This window comes from Vanessa tameamea, chromosome 9 (genome assembly GCF_037043105.1).
Source record: "Vanessa tameamea isolate UH-Manoa-2023 chromosome 9, ilVanTame1 primary haplotype, whole genome shotgun sequence".
Lineage (NCBI taxonomy): Eukaryota > Metazoa > Arthropoda > Insecta > Lepidoptera > Nymphalidae > Vanessa > Vanessa tameamea.
In genome coordinates this window covers 7,098,399-7,125,693 of record NC_087317.1, presented here as the reverse complement: position 1 = coordinate 7,125,693, position 27,295 = coordinate 7,098,399, and the positions used below count along the sequence as shown (strand labels likewise).

The 27,295-nt window shown below is 32.7% G+C and overlaps 1 protein-coding gene across 2 annotated transcripts in view; it reads left to right on the top strand.

Moving 5' to 3' along the window:
* Snama (something that sticks like glue) overlaps positions 1-27,029 on the top strand; it is a 28,021-nt gene extending 992 nt beyond the window's left edge. Inside the window, exons 3-18 of one of the 2 annotated variants that reach the window (XM_026632413.2) lie at positions 626-737; positions 3,289-3,416; positions 3,515-3,681; positions 3,894-3,984; positions 5,920-6,011; positions 6,377-6,442; positions 6,712-6,969; positions 7,350-7,399; positions 7,557-7,628; positions 8,020-8,084; positions 9,430-9,519; positions 9,665-9,916; positions 10,080-10,169; positions 10,393-10,593; positions 10,938-11,006; positions 24,066-27,029. In XM_026632413.2, the coding sequence (XP_026488198.1) occupies positions 626-737; positions 3,289-3,416; positions 3,515-3,681; positions 3,894-3,984; positions 5,920-6,011; positions 6,377-6,442; positions 6,712-6,969; positions 7,350-7,399; positions 7,557-7,628; positions 8,020-8,084; positions 9,430-9,519; positions 9,665-9,916; positions 10,080-10,169; positions 10,393-10,593; positions 10,938-11,006; positions 24,066-26,838 (4,576 nt within the window). In that variant the 3' untranslated portion in view covers positions 26,839-27,029. The remainder of the gene's footprint in view (positions 1-625; positions 738-3,288; positions 3,417-3,514; positions 3,682-3,893; positions 3,985-5,919; positions 6,012-6,376; positions 6,443-6,711; positions 6,970-7,349; positions 7,400-7,556; positions 7,629-8,019; positions 8,085-9,429; positions 9,520-9,664; positions 9,917-10,079; positions 10,170-10,392; positions 10,594-10,937; positions 11,007-24,065) is intronic. The other variant, XM_026632414.2, reaches the window with a different exon arrangement.
* Positions 27,030-27,295: the final 266 nt, after the last annotated feature.

Here is a 27,295-nt window from a genome sequence, read left to right as displayed (position 1 = left end):
AGCACTAAAAATAAATATAAAAAAACCCTCCAAAACTGTCATTTTGATCATTTTAAACATTTTATAAATATAGCCTAAGGAATAATTTGTATGTGTTAGCAAAATCAGCCAACTTTATTTAAAATTTTTACTTATTAACAATAAATATTATGCCAATTTGTATAAAATTACCCATAAATAAATAATGATTAAATGGTAGCAATCATGGTGAAAAATAAAAACAGTTATTTCTATATCTATTTTCTATCTTAGTTAATATGTGATGTGAACTTAGCAAATTGTGTTGCTACTGAGCATAAAAATGTTCTCTTCACATGCAGATCAAATAAGTTCCTCTTGCCTCAATTTTTTTTCTTTGTGAGCCTAGAATATCTATTCTACAAAAAAAGCAGAGAAAAGTACTTTGTGAGAATAAAAAAAAATTAATCTCTAAATAGCAATTCTACTTGATCTGTGTTATTTGAAAATTGGTTTAAAACAACGGAGTAGTTTGTCTTAATAAAAATTGAAGGTTAATATATACTTAATATTCTATAATGAATATGACAATTTATTTAAACTTAGGTCTATGTATAATGGGTAGTTAGTTTAGGTATCATAAAAATTGTTTTTTTTTCCATTCTAGTTATCAAAAAATTAGAGGACAGAACCAACGAGGAGCTGTTCCAACCAATTATATTTGCTATAAATGCCAGAAGAAAGGACATTGGATCAAAGATTGTCCAGCTGCAAACTCTGTAAGATTTACCTAAGATTATTATTATATCCTATTTATTAGTCCTTCTAAAGCATGATTTTAATATTATTATTGGGGCAAATGAATACAATATAATTGTTTAATCCAATTCTTTAACAGGCTGTAAACCTTGTAAAAAAATAATAATGAAAGAGTTTGAATGACAGTTTGTTATTGGAATGTGAATATGATAGGGTATGCAACAGATATATATAACATAATATTTGTGTCAATTTAAAATCGGTGGCAGAAAAAGTGACAATAACTTTTGAATTCTTAAAAAAAAAATGTTTGATTTAAGAGTTGAGGAGTTGACATGACATACACATAATATTGTAGAATGCAATGTCGTGGTTGGCCGCGATCTTTTACGCATATTTTCAGGATTTTATGTGATTGAAACTAAAGTGAGGTGAAAATTAAAAAACTGTTGCCATCATACATTTATTCCTAGTTAAACAACAAATCATTTTTTGGTAACTTTTCTTTGAAATCAACATTAATTATATATTTACTCTCATTCTTAATACATGGAATCACAGTATTTATTCTTAAGTACTAATAAGAATGTAAATGAAATACACTCTGTTACTTTCTATGTCTTAACAAAACTATTTTTCTATACAAATTACTTACATTGACTGAAATTGTAAGAACATACCGATAATATTATGTAATAATCTAAATAGTATAAAATACATACAGAAAATATAAAATCAAGTGTCCATTTTCCATAAAATTTCAAAATTTGGTCTTTATATTTAGGGACCTAAAAGTAACAGAGTGGTAGATAGAGTAACATAAGATCGCCTTTTATATTAATTTTAACGAACTACTATCACAAAACCTTTTATATTTAATAACTATAGTATATTTAGGAACATGGTACTTATTACCCAATAATATCATAAAACTAGAAAAACAATTAAATTTATGATATCAAATTAATTTATATTCAGATATTTTTTTACTATCTTCAGATTTTTTAATTCGTTTCCTATAATGGATAATAGTTTTTTGGGGACAAACAAGAACGAAGCCACGCTGGCGAAAACAACTTAACTCTCGATACTTCTCGTTCCCACTTCTTCTGTAAATACTTGATGTACCTTCATTGACCCATCAGAGGAACGATTTGTGTTGGAATTTCTCTCGCGATTGTTTCTAGACATTTTTTTTTTGCATAATCGACGCTCACACGTAGGCAGGTCTTTTATTTTTATGATATCTCTCTTAATCCTTTCTTTTCGTTTATGCTACCTTTTCTGGATTTAGTTTGCGCTTTTCTCTGTAACGTCGCTGCTTTTCAGCAGCAGTAAGAGTCATAGCGATGTATTGTAGTATTATCTAGAGCAAAATTATTCATTTATTATATGATTATAAAATAATATTGACTGCTATAATATATACAGACACACCGATAACGACCTATAGCTACTAACAGTTCTCTAATGACAACTCTGTTACCAGTCTACTACTCTGTTACTACTACGAGGTAACAGAGTTGTGCAGTAACAGAGTAGTAAATTCAACTCTTAGAGTAATTTATTCTTAAAATAAAATATATTTTGACAAAATAAAAACAGATTAGGCAATTATTCCCTTAATGCTATATGTCATTTATTAAATTATATAGAAATATCTGAATACTTACATTAAAACGCCGGTAACATAGCGGACACAGAATAAAACCACGCAGCTCACACCGCAACTAACGGACGACCGATTCGCATCCTCCGCGTTCTACCCGCCTCGAAAAGAGTCGAAGCAACAGAACATATTATGTCCCAACCGTTGTGAACGGAACGGGAGCTCCATCGCTTAGTATTTGTCTAATTTCCATGGTAACAGAAAGGTGCGACAGTTATTACAACGACCGCGGGACTAAATCTTAAATAATCGTAGATTATTCAATAAATTTATTAAATAGGCAGGGCATATTACGATTTTTGCAAAGTGCCATGAGGTGTGGGACAAAACTTTCTTGTATGTAAAACACCTCTGTTACCATTAATTACTACTCTGTTACCTGATAAAAAAAGCGTTAAATCAATAATAAGTCCGTCTTTCTTTTGAAAATATATTAATTAATTTGTGCTTTAACTAAAACACGATTTAAATATTTTAAAAATATTCACCAATATTTTATTACAAACAATTTTTGCTTGGGGATGACTTTTTCTGCCACCGATTTTAAATTGACCCATTTCTTAATAGTCAAACAAAAACAATAATAACAAATAAATAATACAGACAAAAATAAAAAATATGGTTTCAAATTAAATTTTTTATTGTATTGAAATTTAATCAAAAAATGATTTTGTAATTCACATGAAATCAATGTTAAATCTATAGCTGGTGGTATCAGAATGAATAATGTTTAGCTACCTAAAGATCTTTTATGATTCTATTATCAAAACTTTATTTTTTGTTGCCACTTAAACTCTATAATGAATGGTTTTAATTATACAATATGTTTTGTTATAATTTATTTAATAATTTTTTTCGTTAAGAATTAAATACCAACTTTTCAACTTTGATATAATTTTTAGGGTGATCCAATAGAGATAAGGAGAAGTACAGGAATACCTCGTAGTTTTATGGTACCAGTGGATGGGCCAAAAGCACCAGGAGCCATGATGACTCCAAGTGGTACTTTTGCTGTCCCAGCTGTAGATCAGTAAGCATTGTTTTATTTTACATTCAATGAATGATAAATCTATATTATATATTAATTATTAATGTTTAATTATTTTTTACCTATATATTTTATTTTAGTGAGGCTTACTTGGCTTCTGAAAATGCAGGAGGGGCAGACACACCTACAAACGCGCCAGTTGCTCCTGAGCCAACTATTCCAGATGAGCTTTTATGTAGCCTCTGCAGGGATCTGCTCACAGATGCTGTCATGATTCCCTGCTGTGGAAACTCTTTTTGTGATGAATGTTTGTAAAATTTACTGTCACTATTTTTACAATATTACATATTAGCCGCCCAATATAAGTTACACACATATGAAAAAGACATATAAACAAAGGTTGTTTTAAGTAAATAGGTGTTTTGATGTGATCAATGTAGATATGTAGCTTAATTATATATTGAAATAGCAGATTTAAAAGACAAATAAATATTTGGATATTTATTTTGCTCATTTCAGGTATCCGTGGAGCTCTGTTAGAGTCTGAAGATCATGAATGTCCAGATTGTCGGGAAAAGGAAATTGCACCAACGACTTTAATACCTAACAGGTAACAATATTTTTTACTATTACCAGCAATTTCCAAAAAAAGAAAGTTCACACATCTAGTTGTAAAGCATATCAAATGAGATTTACCCAACATCTCATCGGGCTCACTCATTTTGGACAGCTACAAATAAGTTAAATACAAGACAGGCTATTCTTGTGTGTGTCGACGGCGTGATTGGTCCGGGAGAAATAGCTGATGTTTTTAGGAATCACTTTACAGTCCAATCACTGCTGGGTCCCTCGCAGTCGATGCTTAATGCTCAGCCTGGTCAAAAGGTGGATATTAGTTGCATTGCTAAAGAAGTGAACTTGATAATAAAGTCGATGACTAGAGGCAAATCTAGCCACGACAGTCTGAGCATTGGGCATCTACAACACGCAGGACCCCACTTACCTAGGCTGCTAGCTATGCTCTTCAATTTTTGTCTAAGCCACTCATATTTGCCTAAAGATATGACAAAAAAAGTAGTGATACCAGTTGTTAATAATAAGACTGCTGATATTTCAGTCCGAAGTAATTATAGGCCTATAACGTTGGCTACAGTTATTTCAAAGGTATTTGATAGAGTGGTCAATTCACAATTGGAACATCATATTCAGCCTCATCATAACCAGTTCGGCTTTCGAGTTGGGTTGTCAAGTGAAAAGGTTGTGTTGTGTGTTAAGCACACTGTCAGATATTATATTAGTCATGAGACTTCTTTAAAAAATGTAAAAAAAAGTACTGCTACGGAAATCAGATCAATCGCGTGCAATGTTCGGGAACCATGTCGCAGCTATATAGATTAGAATGTGGGTTAAGACAGGGAGGATTGTCCCCCCAATTTTGTTTAACCTTTACATCATACAATGACCTGATTGTCGCGCTCAGTGGCATTTGTATCGGTTGTCGTATAAATGGAGTGAGTGTCAACAATATAAGTTATGCTGATGACATGGTGCTGCTGAGTGGGTCGATATGTGGTATTAAAAAACTTGTCGCCGTTTGTGAGCTGAACGTCATGGACTTAGGACTAAAATACAATGCGAGTAAATGTTAACTCATGGTCTTTGAGGCCAAAGGTAAGAGTACGGTTAACTTTCCGGAAGTTAAATTAAATGGAACGAACGAATGGTACTGCGAAGGGTACAGAAATTTAAATAGGCAGGATACGTATTGACCTCAGGGACGATGATGTCATAGAACGGGAACAAAGGCGCTGGCAGTAAAGGTAATAAAGGGTAATATGATAGCCCGCAGGTGTGAACGATGCTCGAAATGATTTGAATGATGTGAATGAAAAAACGATGTTAAAACTACTCTGTTCAGATCATACTATACTGCTTTTATTCGTGTAGCCTGTGGGCTCATTATACCCAAAAGTCGTATTCTGTAGTGCATCGGGAATGTTTGCGGAATGTCGGGTCGACTATTTTTATGCCACAATACGTAAAATATGGCAGTGCCAGCACTAACAGCATCCTTAGCATGATCGCCAGCAGGCTTGACTGCTTGTATATCAATAACTGTAGTGCTATCTCTAACGGAATGGCGCAGCAGTGATTGTTAACAGTTTTTCTTTTTAGTCTTATTTATTGTACTAACACTAGGATAAGAAAGTTGTAACTAACAAAATGGACATATGTATAGTCAGAAAATAAATGATTTATTATAATTAAAGCTGCCCTTTACCTACCATAATAAATTTTATATATAATATTAATTGGTTAATTAAAACCACGTAGACAAAAGGCTTATATGTTTTTCACAGGTATCCTCTGTATCCGATGTAAAATGTCAGTTTGCTCAACAGTCGAATCATCAAGTAGCAAAATTATTTATAGTAGACATTGTCAAGATTTATACTTAGTATAAGATTTATAGATATTAATTATTAATAATTTATATGGTTGTCTCATACCTCTTAATCCTTAATTACATGCATCCTATTTTCAGGTTTCTAAGGAATTCGGTGTCTGCATTTCGCAACCAGACTGGATACTGTAGGCGAGCGCCACACAGGCCGTCTGCCGCCCCACCTGTCATAGGTAAATTATATTATTGTATTATACAATTGCATACTTAATACACACATGCCAACAATTTCCTTTTAAAAAAATACTATATTTAAAAACCTCAATTTAATTTTAATGGTTCGCCATTCCATCCGCCAAAATGCAATTTTTTAATGTCGAGTTTTACTTATGATACATAACCTTATTTATATATGTCGTATTTATTGAGAGCATCTATTTAAAGATAAATCAAACCAAATTTCTGTTTTATACAAATGGGTTCCCAAAAGCAAAAAGTGATAATAAGTACACTATAATATATCATAAACATACTTAATATACATTAATGTGATTATGTATTGATAGTTACTATTTATAATGGTTCGTGGTACTTTCAGAACCACCGGCTCCTGTACCCGCCCAACCGGTGAATGGACCAGTGCAACCAGCTCCCCCAAATAATGGTTAGTACGTAATCAAAACTATTGTCAGATGTTTTTCCAACCTATCCTCATTCCTCCTTTACAGGTTTAAAAATACATCGACACTGAGAAAAATAAATTGAATAGACATTTAAGTATAAGGTACTTTAAAGCAAACAACACAGCATATGTAAATAAACACAAAACGTATCTATTGGTCACGGTAGGATTCAATAGAAAACATTCATGAAATGGAACGAAATCGATCGGGCGTAATTCGTACGAGTCGTGTAATGCGTGGCCTGTGGTAGATTCGGGCGCGTCGGGCAGTGCGGGCGACGCTCGGGAGCCGCGCGAGGGCCGAGCGCGGGCCGACGACTCGGACGGTTCGGCCGATGACAACATCACCGTGACGGTGCCGCCGGCGCACACGCACCACGCGCCGCACGCGCCGCACGCGCCGCACGCGCCCTACTCGGCGCTCGGCCCCCCCGCGCCGCCCGCCCCGCACGCGCCCCTCGGCCCGCACCGCGACCGACACGCGACCGTACACCGCTCGTCGCGCTACGGTATTCATAGCAACCGCTACACAGCTATGCATGCTAATCATTGAATGTTGGATGTATATTACAAATAGCTCATACGTTATACGTTTTCGTTTATTAGTAGTGAACGATTGTTTGATCGAGACGTTGCCTTGTCGTTTAAACGACGAATCGTAACCTGTTCAAATAAAAAGTGCTTTTATTATTATCACTGTCAATAATGTATTCTGCACTCGTAAATGTTTTTGAATTATTTTAAGTTATTCTTTACGATAGCTTTAAGAACAACTCTCGTACTGGTGATGGGTTTTCCTTTATTGATGTAACATTATCTTTATGTGTTGAACGAAATAATTGCTAAATATTAGAAACTTTTGATTGCAATTGTATTTGTTTTGTTTCAGGGCCACCACCTGCTATGAAGCTACCTGGTATCGATGGACCTCCTATAAATGTAAGTATTAGTGGTTTAATTTTCGAAATGAATGTATAGCATACTATTAATTAAAAGTATTAACAATCAGTGAAGGCGAAATTCGTCAACTACATCGTTAAATTCGATTTAATTGTTGTGCACAAGATGTAGTCATATAGTTATTTTTTGTTATTAGATGCCGAGAATCGATGAGCAACGTGCCAGTACACCGACTATCGATGAACGCAGAGATCCGATGTCATCACAAGTTAGTCTATAATCTATTAATAAGTTTTGACCATTTATTTAGTTTTGCTGCTATTCATTACCAGGTAATTTTTTAAAAGGCATAATTATAGATTTTATAACATCACGCTACGACCCATGGAGTCAGAGAAGTAATATTCAAAACAAATATAATCGCCTGTAGCTTGTAAAATATGGAAATATTTGATATTCGTACCCCTAACATGTCCGATTCCCTGTTAGGAAAGTAGATCTGATGATGATTTTAGCTTTTAATAAAATCGGCCTTAAGACATCCTTCATTATTTTTCGATATTATTTAGTTAGGCGTTTTGGTTTTAGCATCTCACTTTAAATTTAAATTAAATTCTTGTACTTTATTATAAGGAATATAATTTTATTATTAATTATAGGTGATGTATAATCGCGGTCCGCCTCCTTACATGCCAGCAGTTCCGCCGCCATCGCATTATAACAAGTAAGTTTTGTAGTTCCGTTAAATGAAAAAAAATAATTGGCTTATAAGTTGGTCGTTTTCTATTCATTTTGTTATATTGCTGTTCGGCTACATCTACTCTTTATACAGTTATTGTTTTAAGATGTGATTCGTTCAGTTTAAAAAATAATAAATGTTATTGGTACACGAAACCACCAACTCTTAAACAGATTTTTTACAATTTGGTTTCTTGTCAGAATTATTGGTTGTCAACTTATCGTGATATTAAGAAACCCTAAATTGTAATAATACACAAAATAATAGACCAGACAGGAAGTAAACTCGAGATTAAGCCAAAAAAAGCTCAAACTGCCAAAGCTGTAATGTACAAGCGGACGCGAGTTTGCCAGGCTAGGTTTTCTCCCTCAATCAAGGGATTTTCCCCCACCATACTTGACATCGAAGCAATTACGTAAAATGATAGACGTCTTCGAAGTGTGGCATCTGAGATACGTCTCCGCTAAGCTACGAGTACAGTGGATGATAAAAAGAATAAACAAATCTATCCTGAAAACACCCCATATTTAGTTAGACGACGACTTACAATTTTTTTTAAATATATAATTTGGCTACATGCCTGCTGACAACCAGATAATCTTGACAAACTGATTGTTTGTCAAGATTATCATGTGGCACTTTTGAACGTCCGCCTATATATTTTATAAAAATATGAATTCTAATCCAGTGTTTACTGTGTTAGCAAAACAGCGACAAATCAGCAATCAAAACACAAGTCAATTAAAATTGTAATCTTGAATTCTCGATTGTGATGTTGCTTGGAAATAATAATATATAAACACATCAAACAACAACAATAAAATAATTGAATTAAAAATGAACTACTACTTCCCTTATGTTGATATTATCAAGCGTACAAATGAATAATCTAATATCAATAAATTCTTAACGCAAACAACGAAAAAAAATAAAAATCCATGTGCGTCTCGGGACGCCCGTCAGAAGTGATAGCTTAATCTAATCTAAGTTGAATTTTTTAATATATAAATTGTGTAACTTGAGAAAATCTTAGGTTATTACTCAAATTTTATGTATAATAATAATATAATGTAAGGAAAGGTAATTTATTAATAAAATCTTTAGTTGCAGTTCTTGAATATGTACATTACAATTTTGTGTACGCACATTATTATTATTATCATTGCCTTTCTACCGCTGACGTATGCGTAAGAGAAAGGGAAGGCAGACAGACTGGCGCCATAACGCGTTACGTAATAAAGCGGTTTACCCTCCTGTAGAAAGTTATTTCTTCAAAAATATGTTAAAAATATGATTAATTGTTCTCTCAAAAGTATTATTTATTTGACAGTCCCGCGTACGGGCGCGCAGGCGCGTACGAGCGTTTCCCGCCAGAGCCATACCAACCGCCACCACCCGGTATCAAGGACTCGCCTAACGGGTAAATATGTTAACCGGCATACAAAGTTATTAGCACATGACATATACGTTTTCATGTTTCAAGTATAGATAAAATCGATGTATTTTATTAGGTAATTTCATAGAATTATAGATATAAGAAGTACTCATAGTGTAATATTTCGTAGGCATGAGGACCCGCTGGAGGCATTCAATAGAATGATACGTGAGAAAGAGATGCGAGCCAAGAGGCGGGAAGAACGTCGGCGCGCACACTCGGGCTCTCGCAGCCCATCCCGCTCGCGCACTCCTCGCTCCCCGCGCTCCCCGCGCTCTCCCCGCTCGCCGCGCTCGCCGCGCTCTCAGCGCTCACCGCGCTCTCCGCGCTCGCCGCGCGCTCGTCCTCGCAGTCGTGCTACAAGCAGGCTCCGATATTCTAGGTTAGATTATTCGACTTTTTTGATCATCTTGTTCTATATTTTTAAACTTCCCTAATCGAATCCTACGATTTTTATTTTTTGTTTTATTCTTACATAAAGGGTATCATAAAATTTGTCAATTTATGTTTTTTAAAACAATAAGTGTTGTATTATTTAATTTTAGATCGAGATCGATTTCACGTGGGCGCTTGCGTCGTTCGCCTTGGTCACCTCGACGACGGCGTACTCGAGATAGAACTCTATCATTAACACGGTATGTTTAGCATTTAGCGTTTTGTATCTATAAAAAAAGACTAGAAAGAATGACACAGATTGTCACGATGTGTACGACATTACGTATAGACTTGAAACGAAAGTGAACACAAACATTAAGTAATCATGCAGATAATTATTAAGATAGTAGTCGAAACATATCGAGGCGTGGCGAATATTTGGAGCAACATGAAAGTAAAGTAAGGAATGCTCCGTTTGTCCAGGTCCCCGTCGCCGCGGCGCCGCCACCGCTCGCCGCTGCGCTACCGCACGCCGCTGCGCTCGCCGGCGCGCTCGCCGCTGCGCTCGCCGCTGCGGCCGCTGCCCGCGCTCGGGCCGCTGGCGCCGCACGCGCCGCACTCGCCGCCCCGCTCGCCGCGCCGCCCCGACTTGCGCTCGTCGCCGCGCCCTCTGTCGCCGCACAGGTATGGGTAGACGATGTCACCTTCTATTTGTCTATTCCGATCGAAAAAATAATAAACATAAACAACCCTCAGATTGACGTAAGCCATGCCAGCTATATTGTGCCCCACTAGCAGTTCCGGTCCTTATATATATATTAATTTATCTTTACCGAACTATTCTACTAAACTACTTATATACACTTATAAGTTTACTTTCAAATTTCCGATAACAGTTCGTTCAAAAAGCAATTTTTTCGCAAATCCATAATGAGTATCATAGATGATTCGAGCTCTCGAGCTTTGAGTTAACGATAACACTACACGACAATCAAACAGACATTCATGACTTAACACATTGTTAACAGGTATGCTGGAGTATACGATGAACTTTTGTCGCCACCACGTCGAAGTGTTGAGCCACCGTTCGGAGCCAGGTACGATTGTAAAAGATTAAATAGCGTCTCCACGTGCCTTAAATCTGCGCCTACGACAAAGCGTTTATTCTTTGAAATTAGGAATTTGCCGAACGGATTGAACCTGTGCTTGAGACCAGTGCTTTTAATGGTATAATCGCGGACTTATATTTCTTTGATATTTACGTGATTTTTAAAGAATAATTATAAGATTTTCGATATTGTATTCCTCGTTATTATTTTTTTAATAAACGATGGTAAATAATATATTCACCATTAAAATTTGTGTGGTGAGTATTAACCAGTGCTGTACAGCAAGCGCATTATGATGAAGTTTGAACATCGACATCGACTTGTCTTCGAGGCTGTGCTGTGTTCTTCCTGAAGTATTAATATATAAGATCTATTTAATATATTTTGTAGTATTAAAAATATAAGACTGAATACTGTAAGATATACATATTATATAATTATATTTAAACATTCTTTAAATTATTAATATTGAATAATATGCGTCGTCTCTTGAATCAAGAGACAAAACATACTTTAATTTAAATGTATTCAAAGTTTTCTTAAAATCGTATATTTTTAGTTATTAAGTTCACTTCGAAATGGCCCTTACCTACTGCCGCGCTTCCCCGCACTGCTCCTCGAATCAGACCTGCTTAGTATGGATATCATAATTTTCACATTGTTCAAGCACATAATTATGTTAAAATGATCCACGTAATTTCATTGTTAGTGCCTTTAACTTTATGGTACTGTACCTAAATAAACTCCTATAAATATATATATATATATTTTCTGTTAATAGTACCATAGGTAAACCACCGTAAGCTTAGGCTTCCAGATGGTCTGCGGCATGACCGCTGTCAGTGACAGTAAAGGCTTACGTAAGGGCTAATCCGCGCGTGATATTTCTCATAGCGATCGATCATACGGTATAATTTTTTTTAAATCGTGCGATATGCGTACTTAGTCAAATCTGTGTCACGAAAACAAAATATTATTGTACATCATCGAATCTCTAAATAAAGAATGAAGTGATAAAGAAAGTTTAGATTAATAAAAATATATTTTTCTATTTCCTTTATTGCACTGAAGTACATGATTCATGAGTAAAATAGTAAAATCCATTGTTTATTTTAATTCATTACTACATAATTCTACCAGCAATAAATATTTACTAGCATGTAGTAGTATCTTTGATTTTTGTGTGTTATTTATTACACGGGTAATGTATTTACTAATATATTTATTTGCAATGCATTTAAAACAAAGTGAATAAAAATATTTCCAAAAAGATCAAATAGCTATTTATAAAAATTATATGTCTGTATAATCTTATTGCTAGTTGATATAGATATCAACATTTCGAGTCGTAACAAGCACTTCGCCCGCTCTGCTTTCCGGTGGCTGTCAGGGTCAAACTTACGGTGGTTTACCTATAGTAGTTGTACTGATGACGTATTTTTTTAATTAAAAAGGCCGACGACGGCCACCCCCCAATGAAAACTAAGTATTTTATGCATTTAAATATTAATAATAAATTGCTTTAATTTCATATTAATTATTGACATTAAGTATTAAGGATTTACTTAAAAAAAGCTAGAGAATAAATAATATTATTTTAGACCATATATTGACGGTATGTAACCTTGTAAATGAAAATATATTGTGTGTCTGTGTACCTCATCCTTAAAATCCTACAGCTTACTGCCATTAACATTACAGTTTTCGTGTAAAGGCTACCAAAGAAATTCTGAACAAGATATCCAACTCTTGTAAAGCTAAAAGGGGTTAAGCCTTCAGCAGAATATCTTTGTATAGTAGTGATGGTATTTTATGTTGTATGTAATTGTAAATGTGCTTCTATTAATTTACTTATATTCGAAAAAATTTTAGAGCAATTTCTTCTCCTTGGGTAATCTTATTTTATTATTACGTTACGTGTCAGTTGTCTATTTACTTCTCGATCATTGTTTTTTTGGTATCTTTGTTCTTTGTATCCCTTTTACACTTTCTGTATTGAATTTCTTAAAAAATATATTTGTATGGTACCGTCATGTCTTTGCAAATAACGTTCTTGCGATTAAGGCAATCTTTATTATATTATATCTTTATTATGTAATCTGATGATTTACATAATTAAAGTTTGACTATCTTTTACATGAAGTATATTTACTTTACTTATTCTCAATAAGTATTGCAATAGATAAGTTAAATTTTGAATGCAAGAATCAGGTATAGGCCTACGTATGACTATCATCGATCGGACAATACCCTAAGACTTTCAAACATAATGCAACTGATTTTAATTATGGTATTTTCATATTTTTTATTGAATCTACAAGATATCTTATTGGTTTGACGGTTGCATTTGTTTTTATATTGTTTATCGAATGCTTTTTGCTCGAATTTGAATAAAAATTTCTATATAATATGTCCTAACTGATTCAGCATCGCCGAATGTAAACTATTAAAATTAGGGCCATGAAATTTTGTGAGTAGGATCGTTTTATTGAGTAGATACACACTAACGAAGGAACTTTGAAAATTCTATACCTAAGGGGGTGAAATAGGGGTTGAAAGGTTGTATGTTCTTAAGTTAGAAACATGAAGCTTTGCTTTTGGGATACTGATTAAAAATGAGTAGATACATATTTAAGCGTTTCTGGATATTCTACCCTAAGGGGTACAGTATACCACAAAATGATAAACAAAGAGGGCTTAAATTAACGTAATATTTTATGTTAATCTGTAAATATATTCGTCTTCGGTTATATATTCGGTTGTACAGAATTTTACTAACCAACTGAAGCACTCATTTTAGTTGTTAGAATTTATGGGATGAAAGTATGATGCTCTATATTTAATTTTTAATATTTCTAACAGTGTTTCCGTAATACTTTTACCATTTTCCATTGGCCCATTTTACAGCCTGCCTAATATAAATAAATCAAATAATCCTCACTCATGAAACTCATTGTTCTAAATAATGCCATAGGTTGTACTTATTATTCATGTATAGATTAAGTCTTTTGTTTTTTTATGGTTTCATCTTATTAAGACAGTCACGTCCTTATTGGTTAACTGGTTTTAGTTTGTAAATAACATTGAAATGGATATACTTTTTGATCTTTTCAGATGTATACAGTAAACATCTAGGATATGTACGCAGCTTTGAGGAAATTTATTATAAAACTTCATTATATTGAGACAAATTAAATATATTTTCAGGTTATTGTTGGGTGATATATACATTAGTTTCTATTATTATTTTGTTATAAAGTTCAGATGTAAAAAAATAATTGAAGCATCTTATAGATTTTTACTTTAATTTTAATTCAGCATCTCTTTAAATCAGCATTGTTCCACGTTCAACTAAAGGAAAGGTAGTTTGTGTATCCACTTTGCTGACTAAGTGAGAAGTTCACCATTTTCAATACAACACAATCAATCTAATTTTCTGATATTATTTTTTGAGTTTTGTTGAATGGAATTGCAAATGATGATGATTTCTATTATGCAATGAAATGAATTTTAAACTGTTTTTAAAACTATGATGAAGAGATATATTTTTATAAACTTAATATGAAGTTATCTAGAAGTAATTTCGCAATATTATTACAAAAGACGAAAAGATGGTAATATTTTACTTTCCCTTTTTCTATATGCTGTCATAGTTACTTTTGGCTCCAAGTTGTTTCATTTGTCTCGATGGAAGATGTTTTGCTGCTCAATTTGTTATATTTAGATCTCGTATTAAATGCCTGAGCTAGTTGAGAATCTAGTTGAGAAAACAACTGTGTAGTTGATGTTCACCATTCACATCGACTTTCAGTTGTAGATTGTATTGACCGCTGTAAGTGTTTGCGGAGGTCATATGAACTACTCTTGAGACACGAATGTGCACGAGGAAAATCTTCACTGTGCAAAATAAGATATTTTGTAGGCTTAGATATTATCACGTTTTATTTCAATTAAAACCTTGAACTCCTACTACGCTCAAATAGCAGTCATCAAAATATTTCTTGGGTTCGATCCAAATCATAAGGGTACCGAAATCTAAACCATAAAGATTATCTATCTAGTTTTTCAATATTAAGCAGTATACAACTCTTTTCTGACATCGTGTCTGTTTTGTTGTTATATAAACATCTCATGTGTAAAATTGATTAGGGTTATATTTGCATTTTCTTCGTGATGAACTCTTATAACGACGGATAAAAACAATGTTAAAACTCAATAAATAAAATTAAGTATTAACCGTCTTATTATTAACTATCCTACGAGGGTGTGTTTTTATGTTCGCGGAATGAGAGGGTTGGAGGGGAGTGATTAAGCTCTTTAAGATCGTAACGTGCTCAGTGATTCATAGTAGTATAAATACGAGGTTTCATTGTTATTAAACAATTATTCTTTGAGTTATCGTCAACCAAGCAATATAATCGGGAGTGAAAAGTGAAATATGTAAAATATCGAATATCATTATAAAGTTCCTTATCAAATAAGGAAGATCTATTCCGACCATACTGAATGAGATGTCATCGGCTTACGGCGACTCTTGCCTAGGAAAACCATGATATACAAGTGGCAAAATTTATTTAAACAAGGTAGGAAATCACTTGAAGTCGACCCGAGGCCGGGCACAAGCATCGAGGTGACCATGCCAGACCTTATCCAAAAAGTTGAGTATATTCTACTCGACGATGCTCAATTATAAAAAAACAACTCGCAGAAAAGATTGGAGTATCCGATACAACCTTTATTAAAATCCTGCATGATCATCTTGGCACGATTGTCAGCGCAAGATGGGTTCCGAAAATGCTCAAGCCGCCGCAAAAGCAACAGCGCGTGAGTGTTCACGTACATTTTTGGACCTCTGCAACGAAGACAAGGATGGTGTATTGAGTCGAATTGTTACTGGAGACGAAACTTGGGTTCATCATTATAAACCTGAGCCGAAACAAGACTACATGCAGTGACATGAAAAGGGCACAGCACCTCCGAAGAAGTTTAGGGTGTCACAGTCAGATGGGAAACTCATGGCAACGGTTTTTTGGGACTCTGAAGGAATATTATTGATCGATTATAAAGATTAAGTTGTTGCTATAACCGGGGAATATTAACCTTCAATATTAGAGCGGTTAAAAAAGCCATTAAAGGGAAAAGTCGGGGAAAATTGACATGACATTGAAAATTGACATAAAGGTGTGCTGCTTCTGCGGGACAACGCGCCCGTCTACAAGAGCCGCGTTGCGTTGGCTGCTCTGCATAAGGGGGGCTTCAATATTTTGAATCACCCACCCTACAGTCCAGACCTGGCTCCGAGTGATTACTACCTATTTCCAAAAATGAAAAAAGAGCTACGGGGTAAAAAATTTACCACCGATGATGAAGTCAAGGATGCAGTTTCGGTGTATTTTGATGATATTTTTGTATGAGGTTATAAATAAATTATTTAAAAGATCTGCAAAATTTTTCCGTCTTGCAGGTGAATATATTTAAAAAGGAAAAATAATTTGGTTTTTTTAAGTTCCCCCTATATGCCCCATTCCGCGAATATAAAAACGCTCCCTCGTAAACGCAAATCATGTGTCTTCCATTATTTCTAAATATCTGATCTATAGTAGTTGCAATAGCTTAACGAAGTGAAAAATGTAGGTAAAATATACCTAAATTTTTCACTTCGTTAACTAAACGGTCTCTTGGTACTAAAATCACTGAACGAAAATAAAAACTTGAGTATGTCTATTCTATGGATGTTATTATACAAAGAAAAAAATAGCACTAGTTATTACTAGTGATATTTCTTTGTACTAGAATTGAAGAATCTCATGATTTGGTTGTTCCGCTTCTATTATTATATTTGTTACATAAATGTCACGTTGTGGCGGTAAACGTGAAGAGTTGTAGGGCTATGGAACAAAATTTTATCACGACTGTTTAATTTCCAACGATTGTCTTAGGATAATGACAAATATTTGACACCAAGTTCACGTTCGAAAATATGTGTGCTTGCGCCCGAATCACAGTGCCAGTCTAGACTAATTTTTTTTTAGAAACATTTATTTAAGTTTTATCTGTACCTGGACACTAAATTTAAAAATGCCGTATGCACTTGAGTTTGAGTATGATAGTCTTAAAATCTGTACTCTTGTCTAATAAGTTGTTTTAATAGCGTCCGTACTGATAATATATACAAACGGGCTCTAATTTCCGCTCGATTGCCATAACCAATCGAACCCAGCATAAGCGACTAGATACACTGGTCATTTATCTCGAAGCCGGTGCTGTTTACTTTTTTAACTGTATCCGTGATCTAGTTGTTGTAATAGCTGGTCATAAACTTTTAGTTTTTAGACGTATTATTACTATATATACGTAAATACTTAGAAGGTTTTACAGCTGACTCATTTTTCCTGAGTAATGATTTCTGTGTCGTCGAAAATATTTTTCAATGTTTTTCACAAGTCTTTATGTTGTCGCTTGTCTTCAAAACAAATATATTACTGAACTTATTAATTGGATACTATTTAGCGAAATGGTGCCATAAAATATTAACCATTTGTTATTTATGAAGAAAGAATGTTTATTTTAAATTTTAAATACTACAAACAAAAGTTGCAACAACACACACGTTTTACATTAATAAAACTTATTCACTTTTTCTTATAGGTGGATACGGTATACTTTATAATATAATATTATTTTAAATACAAATTTTAAATGTGTTTTGAAAATTATACATTGTAATGCCAAAAAAATACGAGTAATACATTTCATTCATTAAAATTGTAATTGAATGATAGGAAAAGAAAAATATAGGAATTACATTTGTTTTAAGATTAAATAAAATAAAATTAACATTCGATCAAAAGCTTTAATAAAATACTGATAAATCTTAAAAAACACACACACAATTAACAAGTAGTCCAAACTTTTGTACATTTATTTTTTTATATAATAATTGGTTTATTGTTGTCTGTATTAATAAATAATTGTACGCTAAATCTGTATATTCTGTCATAGTTAAATATACATCAATTTGTATAAAGTTTCGATAATAGCACTTCTGTAATTCTTTTCTGTTTATTATTCAGTTGTATTTTTTGTAATGCCGAACTAAAAATCTACTAAATAGATATACCTTAAACATATACTACAAGATACAGCGCGATTATGGGAAGGTTTCAGTAAATTATATGACTATATAGGCTGTACTCGTTTTAAATTTAAACTATTGACGTGACATGAGTGAATTTCGTGTTCTTGTAGAACATATAAATTTTAAGGATACAAAAAACATGAACGGAATTGCTAATGCTATAATGTTAACGATGTTTTCTGTAATTGTCTAAATGCAAGGACAACAAAAGTTTTTTTTAATTGAAAATTTATTCATATTTTGAAAAAAATATATGTACCGGTCTATATACTTATATTATTACATACCTAAATTTTTTTGAGTCTCGCCATTAATTTGTTTCTCTTATTTCTCTTATATTCGACTACCGAAAAAAATTACTGTGTGTGTTAAAGTGTTTTTTTTTTGTTTTATTTACAATTTTATATACATATAAAATACTTTTTTAAAGATATCTTCTAAAGATTTTTAAGACTATAGATACTAATATCGTATTATAAAATTACATAAGTATTATTTGTAATAACTGTGTTTAATAAAAATGTAATTTTTGTTGATTGTATATTTTTTATTAATTATATATTGAAAAACGTAAAGGTGGTTTCTATGAAGGTGGTTGATAAAATAAATTAATTTAAAAAAATCTCGACCCCAGCTTTTTTCATACTATTATTATAATGTGAGTTTTATAGTATAATGGGTGATCGGAACCGCCTCTTACTGGTTAAAGCTGTATGACTGTATAATAACGTTTAATTATGTAAAAATCGTTTCAAATATGCCGTGACAATAATTATTTAAAAAACCTAGTTAGGTTAGCAATAAGAATTGATTAATTGTTGTCATAATTTTTAATTATGTTAATAATAAATATTCCTGTTATTTGTCAAGATATGGTACCAAACATGTCGAACATGTTTTGTACCTAATGTTCCCGAAACATGTACGTTATGTACTGAAACGTTTTATAATAATAATTTTATTTATAAATATTTACGTAACACAAACCCCTAACGGTTTGTAGTACAATTATGTTTTGAATTATTATTATGATATACAATTTAAATAAAATGTGTTTCCTCCGTGTTTTTCTTAGTCTTATCAATAGTAGTAAATGTTTGTAATAAAAATGCAATTATAAAGTATATTAATCAATATATACAAAATGTAACTTAATGCCGTGTAATCATTAATTAAATGATATGTTTAATATTAATTATGTTATAATATTTCTGGTATATTTAAATTAAAAATATTTTCTATTAATTGCGATGATGTTTTTATCATGAAATTGTAATAGAACATTCTTTATAAAATTAGTTTTTTCCAATTTCATTGAAATTATCTGCATCATGTCAATCATAAAAATAAAGAAAGCATAATTGTAATTATAATTTTATAAGCTAATTATTTTATATAAATATATAGCTTATAAAATTATAAATATATATAATTTTATAACTGTAGTCAGGCGTTTTGTACGGGAGGAATATACAGTAATTCTTTTTTGTAGAATATTTTTAATTAATCAAAGTATGCACCGTTGTTATCTATGCACTTTTGTCATATTATAAGCAAATTTAGTAAACGGATCTATATTCGTTTACTAAAAAACCATGGGGGCGAGAATCAATAAATTATTTGAAGGTGGTCAGTATGACAAAACGTTAATTTCATATTTAAGGACCTAATAGTACTCAGCCGAGGTTTTACTCTTTTTTTTTAAATTAATTATGTGATTATTATTATATAGTACAATACAATCTCAAAAGTACTCTTATAGAACGTTAAAAAGCAGTCAAAATAACTTGAAGTGTTTTCATACTTTTTATAAACTCTGTTATAACAATGCAGAAACGCTTACGCATCATGACGTGGTATTTGTGGTATTTTGAAAATTGTGTATAACGTGGTGAATATTTATAAAATATTTGTAGTGTAAACACTTATATAATTGAACTATAAATATACACTATAAATAATTGATAATAACATTATTGAGTGATGTACTCGTGGTTTACGAGTCATCATTACTACATTACAAGAATAATACAAAATTAGACCAAGATCAGTCTCTCATGAATATCTAGTCCTGTCATTAGACCGAGAAAAATGGCATAGAAATCATGTTATCAGTTCATCTTCAAATAGTCGATAGAGATTTCTAATTAGCGTTCTTGTAAAAAGAAAATATAATTGCCTTTATTGAAATCTAGTAGAGCTTTTTTGTTAATTAGTAATTTCTAAGTGTAATGGGAAGTCAATTTGTACATATTGCTTTCACTATTTCAGACGATTGATTTCTACTAATTTTGTTAAATTAAATGGGTGCGAATGAAATATTGTTTCTTGTATATATTTTTTCACTATAGGTTGATCTAAGTGTTCTGAATATGCTTGCAATGTATTACATGGGTTGTCTGACTTCTGAAATTCAACATATTCGCGATCTAGGCAACTGTCATGTAGTGGTAAGATAGATGATAAGAATTTGACGAAATACATTTAATTGTATATTTTTTATGAACACATAAATATACATAATTAATATAATATTCGTAGGCCAAATTATCTATCTTGCTGATCTAACGCAAACGGATATCTCTAAAACTCAACCGATAGTCTTTTCTAATCATAAAGAGTAGATGCACAGGCATTTAATCGACATTATAACAAGGTTTTGAATGTCGACAAATTTGCTATCAAAATTTTAGAAGAAATATGTTATTTATATTTAAGAACTTAATGAATATTTTTGTTCTATTTATATATAAGTATATATTAATAAAGAACTGTTTATAGTGCATAATATAGCAGAGTAAATAGCAAATAGCATGGAGTAAATTAAATTTAGGGTTTGTTTTTCTTTAGTCCTTCTTTGATTGGAATTGGCCATAGTAAAAAGTAACAGCCTATAATGTCTCCTCTTCTCATTAGAAGAATATTTGGAGCTTATTCAATCGCGCTACTCCAGTGCAGGTTAGTGGATCCGTGTGACATTTCCTTAGGATATTTTACTCACTGAACCCAAGATGAATAATTAACACGGGCAAGCACGAGTAAGAAACTTATTCGTGCTTGTCCGGATTGATCACGCGATCTTTATTAACTTTTCATTTTTCTTTTAAATTTGATAAATTTTTTCAAGTTTGTGTCACTGTATAGAGTTTTGCTTACTCTCAAGGATTTAGTGATAGACGTTTCATCTGAAATAAAATTCGATCGTGAATCTTTAATACACCGTTAAATAATTATCAAGAGCATAAGTGGTTGAACACTCGTACCATTTTGCACTATCTTTGGTATATTGTTAAAACATTTACCGTTGTGGACGGAAGCTTATCTATTAAATAACAAAAGGTGCCTTTTTATTCCAATTAGCCTTTTTCCCTGGAGATTCAGTAGTAGCGGGGTACATATGTTTTAAATTCCCTATTGACAATAATTGTCAATATTTATTATAATATTGACTGTAACGAATGATTCATGATTTATTTTTGTTCCGTAGTAAATTACTTTTAATGAATCAACGGCAGGAGATATTTTTATTAATATTTGAACTTCAGTATTCTCTTTTGCCTGACTTTCAGCATCACAGACATTTACTATTTTAATCTAACTCGGATACTAATTGAATTGATGTTCAACGATGAATTCCTCATTTTTGGCGTCTAATTTTTCATAATTGATGCACTAAGAAATTAAATTAATTTTTAATTGAGCTTTTTGGTTATTGTTTATACTGTTATTATTTTTACGACAATAGCTATTATCTATATCATTACTATTATTTTCCGCTTGATTTATCAGTTAAACAGATTAACAGATTTAAACGTTTAATTATTTCAATGTATAAATCCTCATCAACACATATTTTCTTTCACTTACGATCCTCAGGAATTTGAATGCTTTGTACAAACAAAGGTATATTTTTTTAACTGCTCTTCGTAATCAATCAATCCACTCCAGACATATTTTTTTGCACAGAAATTATTTACTTTAGGAATTCGTAGGCTTAACATGATTGTCAATAGGAAATTTAAAACATGTACCACTTGTACTACAATACTAAAATCACCTCTAGCGGATATTTTTTGAATCGTCAGAGGAAAAAGGCTATAATTAATAATAAAATAAATTGTTTGTTGCCTAACAAAGTCTCTATTTGTGTTATATTTTTTTAACAGAAAACATGCTGTTTTATTATTGTATCATAAATGTTGGATTTTTAATTACTCCAAAAATTATCCACGGGTTCTAATTAAACTTACTACGACTTTGTATTTTATTAACCAATAAAATAATAGTTAAAGCGGGCGATATTAATAGATGGCTTTTAAATATATCTATTTATATATTTACATAGTAAAGTCATTTCCGATTTCATCTAAAATTTACCCACGCACCTTCTTAAAACACTTTTACAGGGTGCATGTATCTTTGTTTTTTTTTCACATTCACTATTTTGTTTTTTTTTTTCAAATTTACTTGAGTACCTTTGGGTGTGGACAACGAAAGTGAAGTTGCCGATATCTTCACTATACTCTTTTTTATTTTAAGTTATATCTGAACATTCCTTGGTTATTAGAAATTAATCACACCTGCATGAAATTTTATTGGTCCTGAAAAATATAATATACATATATAATCGCCACAATACTATTAATAGATTGAATGTCAATATATTTTGTTTGAAAGAGTTGAAAGCACGTTATATGTAATCCATTGTATAATATCATTTGTATTGTACATTTTATTTTTAAAATGAATAATAATTTTAAGCATAAGTTATTATTATTATTTTAACATTTAAAATAAATTCAATAAAAGTGAATTACTAAGGATTTGTTATATACGAAAAAGGTTATATATTTGAGCTTTTCACTTATTATGTACCTGTTACCAGTGTAGTAAAACTTGTGATAAGACTTTATTTTGATAGTGGTATATAATATTTACTTGTTGTTAAATAATGGAACTTTCTAAATATATTAATAATTATGATTGAATTTGTTTTTTTATTTATTTTTCTTTGATAGTGAAATAGGTTTAATGTTATTATTTGTCAAATTCACAAAAAACTGTCGAATCTAGGGTGCAGGGGATGCAAAAATCCCGGACACTGGGGAGTGCCTCGCCGATGATGGTCAAATATTAGACCATCGGTGAGACGTCCCAGAAGGCGCCCTAATAACTAGACTGTCTCTAATAACTAAAATAAACATATACAGTGATAATGTTTTGTGTCGAAAACAAAAACTCGAGCGCTTGTTTCGCTTAAGATCGGCAGATCCAGTGAAACAAAAAAAACGACTACCTCAAATATATAAAACTATTATTTGCTTTCATTAGATACGTTCTGTATCGTATAGAAATTGAGAATAATTTACTTAAAATGCTTGTAAAATATATTTATTTATCAATTTTTTAAACACGTAATTAAGCGAGTAAAGAATCTGGATTGGGATTTATTTGCTCCGTAGATAATTGTGTTTAAAGTTTTTTAGTAAATACAAATTGAAAACAAATCAGCATCTTCTAATATCGTACAGAATTTAGAAATAATTTATTTAAAATTTAATTTATTTGTCAATTTTATAAACACTATTTTAATTGAGTTAAGAATCTGGTAAATATTATCATCAGGTTCCTTCCGTAAGGCAAATATTGCATTTAAATCTGTCTATCTAACTTATAACATGAAATTTTAAAATCAAACATTTTTTTAATTACTAGTAATTGAAACGAACAGAAAATGTTTCCTGGTTACATTCAAGTTAAAATAAGATATTTCTTTCCTTTTACTCACTATTTTTGTTGTTTTAAACTTGCTTAAAAGGTACTTAGTTGGTTAGTGATAAGTTGTACACTTCATCAATCTTATAAAACTATTTATAATAATAAAATCATGTTATATCTCCATATTTCAGGTACCCTCCAAGAAATAATGCTCCACCACCCGGATACCCGCCACTCGGTAAACCACTTCCGTTGGGTAACATCCCTCCATCGAATGAACCTCCTCCAGGATATAGGGGACGATATGATGGCCCGCCATTTGAAGACATACCCCCAGGTGTAGAACCACCAGTTCCAGGGTTTGAACCATCACCATTTGAAAAACCTACTTTCGGTCCGTCGGGGCCAATCGAGCGCGACAGAATACCACCATCTAATTATAGAGATCCATACAGAGCTCCATTTGTTGAAGGTCCACCCGGGTACAGAGATGTTCCAAGTCTTCCTGCAGTTTCTAATGAAATACCTGTTCATGTACCGGACCATCCGCCGCGGTATAGAGATAATTTTAGACCACCGGGTCATTCCTATCGTGATCAAAGCGCTGTTTCCTACAGAGATGGACAACCATATCGAGATCCTGGACCTCAACCTCCATATCGGGAGGGTAATTTTAGAGGTGGACCACCTCCTTTATTCAGAGATAATAACTTTAGGAATAATTTATACCGAGAAAGCAACTTTCGAGAAAATATGCCCCATAATTTCCGCGATAACGCTGTACCTTATCGACCACCTAGTGCCGATCCTAGAGAACCGACTTCAGTTGCTTTTAATGATTCCAATTATAGAGAAAATTACAGAGATGATAGTAATTCGAATAGAGAGATACGATCGGGATATCGGTCTAATCCCCGTAATCGAGGAAGCTCGAGACGTAACCCTAACACGGATAATGATAGACATAGGGAAAGGGATGGCCGAGATAGGGAACGTTTCAATGATAATCGGGATCCAACTGATCGTACCGATAGAATTCGAGAAGTCGATAAAAGACCGGGGTACGAGAAAAGTAGAGAAATTCGAGATGATCGCATACGGGATTATGAAAGAAATCGAGATAACGATAAAGAACGGGAACGAGGTCACGAGAAATCTTCTCCGGAAAAGAAAGTACGTCTGTCACCTAAGCGTGGCCGAGAACCTCGTGATAGTAAACGTGGTGACTCAAGGGGACGATCACGTGATCATGATAGAAAGGAAAAGAAAGAAGAAAGAACTCGCGATAAGTCATCTGCTGATAGGAATCGAGAGCACAAAGATAAGGACAAGAAAATAAAAGATAGAAAAAAGAAAAAGAGGGAAAAAGAAAAAGACGTAGAAAAGAAAAAGAAACGTGATAAAAAAGAAAAAAAAGAAAAGGATACTTCTAAAAAGGACGATGATCTAGAAAAATCTGAACAAGGTGTCGTAGAAGAGTCTAAAGAAGAATCTATTCAGCAGACTGTTGAGAAAATAGAGGCAACAGATCAGGAAAAACTTAAAAGTGCTTACGATGAAAAGAAATCTGACTGTAACGAAAAAATGCCAGACGACCTATATGGTGATGAAGCTGCAGAAGCGGTCGATAAAAAAATTATTGAAAATTACGTAAAAACGGAAGACGTTGAAGAATCTGTTAATTCTAAAATTATCGATAGTAACAATAAAGAGGAACCATTCGATGGCATAGAACTTCAAGCTGCAACAGATGAATTAGAGGTTGACATTGAAGGAACCAATAACGGTAAAGAAATGTTAGCACCTCTACCAGTCTTATCAAAGTGGGAAGTAGATGAAGAAAATGTAGAAAAATCAAAAGAACCAGGTGAAATAACATCTCCTGAGGAAGAGGAAGATGGAGGAAAAGTGACGTCAGAAGTTTTAAAACGCGCTGAAAATGCTATATTTGCAAAAGCTATTAATTCTTTAAGACCAATTGAAATTAAAAAAATAAGTAGCGATCGTCTAAAATTATACGGCGACGATGTTCAATCAAAGGGTTCCTTAAATAATATCCAAATCACTGTGCCTGTAACAGATCAGGAGCAAAGAGCCGCAGACACGAATGAAAAGAAAAAAAGGTTTTCTAAAACGCCGCCTCCTCGACTCTCTGTTAAAGAAAGACTCGGCGGAAAAGTTGACGATATTCGTAGGTCAAGAGAACCGCGGCTTGTTCAAAGTACTGTTGAACGTGTAAAATCTCGATCAAAAACGCCAAAACGAGAACAGGCACCATACCGACGAGTTACAGTGGAAAGAGATAGAGCTCGTAAACATGAACATTTAAGTAGAGTCGATGTACCAAAATCTGAAAGAAGACATGTAATTGATAACTCTAAATCAGATCAAAGCTATCAAAGCAATGAGTTCAAAAAAAGGGATGGCGGAAAATCTAAGGATGAAAAGAAAGGTTTTATTTATGAAAGAAACAATTCTAGAAGTCGAGAAGAACGAGCTGCTTTAGAAGCAAAGAACTTACTTGAAAGAGAGATAAAAAAATCTACATTAGATGAGGCCCATTTTGAACCAGATTATGATGAAAATGTAGAATCTGATAATGATACAAAAGAAGAATCTAAAAAACGTGAACGTTCAAGGGATGAGTCTCCTGTAGGAATAAATGAATCCAAAAAGGCCAAATTAGATAATGAGACTATTAAACTCGATCTGACAAATGTTAAAAAGAAACCAGAATCTGACAGCGAGTCGTCGAGTGATTCAGAAGAATCATCATCTTCTTCATCGTCAGATGCTCGCAAGCGAAAGAAGAAGAAAAAACGAAACAAGAAAAAGAAGAAACGCGCTGCTAGTGACAGCGAAAGCGAATCCGATTCAAGTTCGGACGAACACAAAAAGAAAAAGAAGAAGCGCAAGCATAAGAAGAAGTCAAGTAAGAAGAAGAAGAAATATAAACATAAGTAGTTTGTTTTAAACTTGTCTGCGTTCTTTTATTTACTTTGGTTTTCAAGTCTCTGTCAAACTATTACCTAATTATTCTTGTTATTAAATAAATAGATATCTAAAATCTAAAGTTCAGGTAATAACGTTTTAGTGCACTGCATTATTATTCTTATTATAGTCATATATTTAACAAATAAAGAATAAAATTGAAATGCGGTGTTTTTTTTTCTATACCTATTATACCAGTAGTTCTGTTGTAAATGCATTTGACGCCATAATATTAAAAAGCAAATAGTAATTATAATAAATAACATAGTTTTAGTCCAAATGTAACATTAATTCTAATTAATAATTGATGATGATGGGGGTGAAATTATACTTTTTATTTGACGGTCTGCCTAAGCTATCCACCCGGCTCCGCAAGTAAAATGACAATCATCAAATTTCAGCCAAAACCGTAATGCATTATAAATATAAA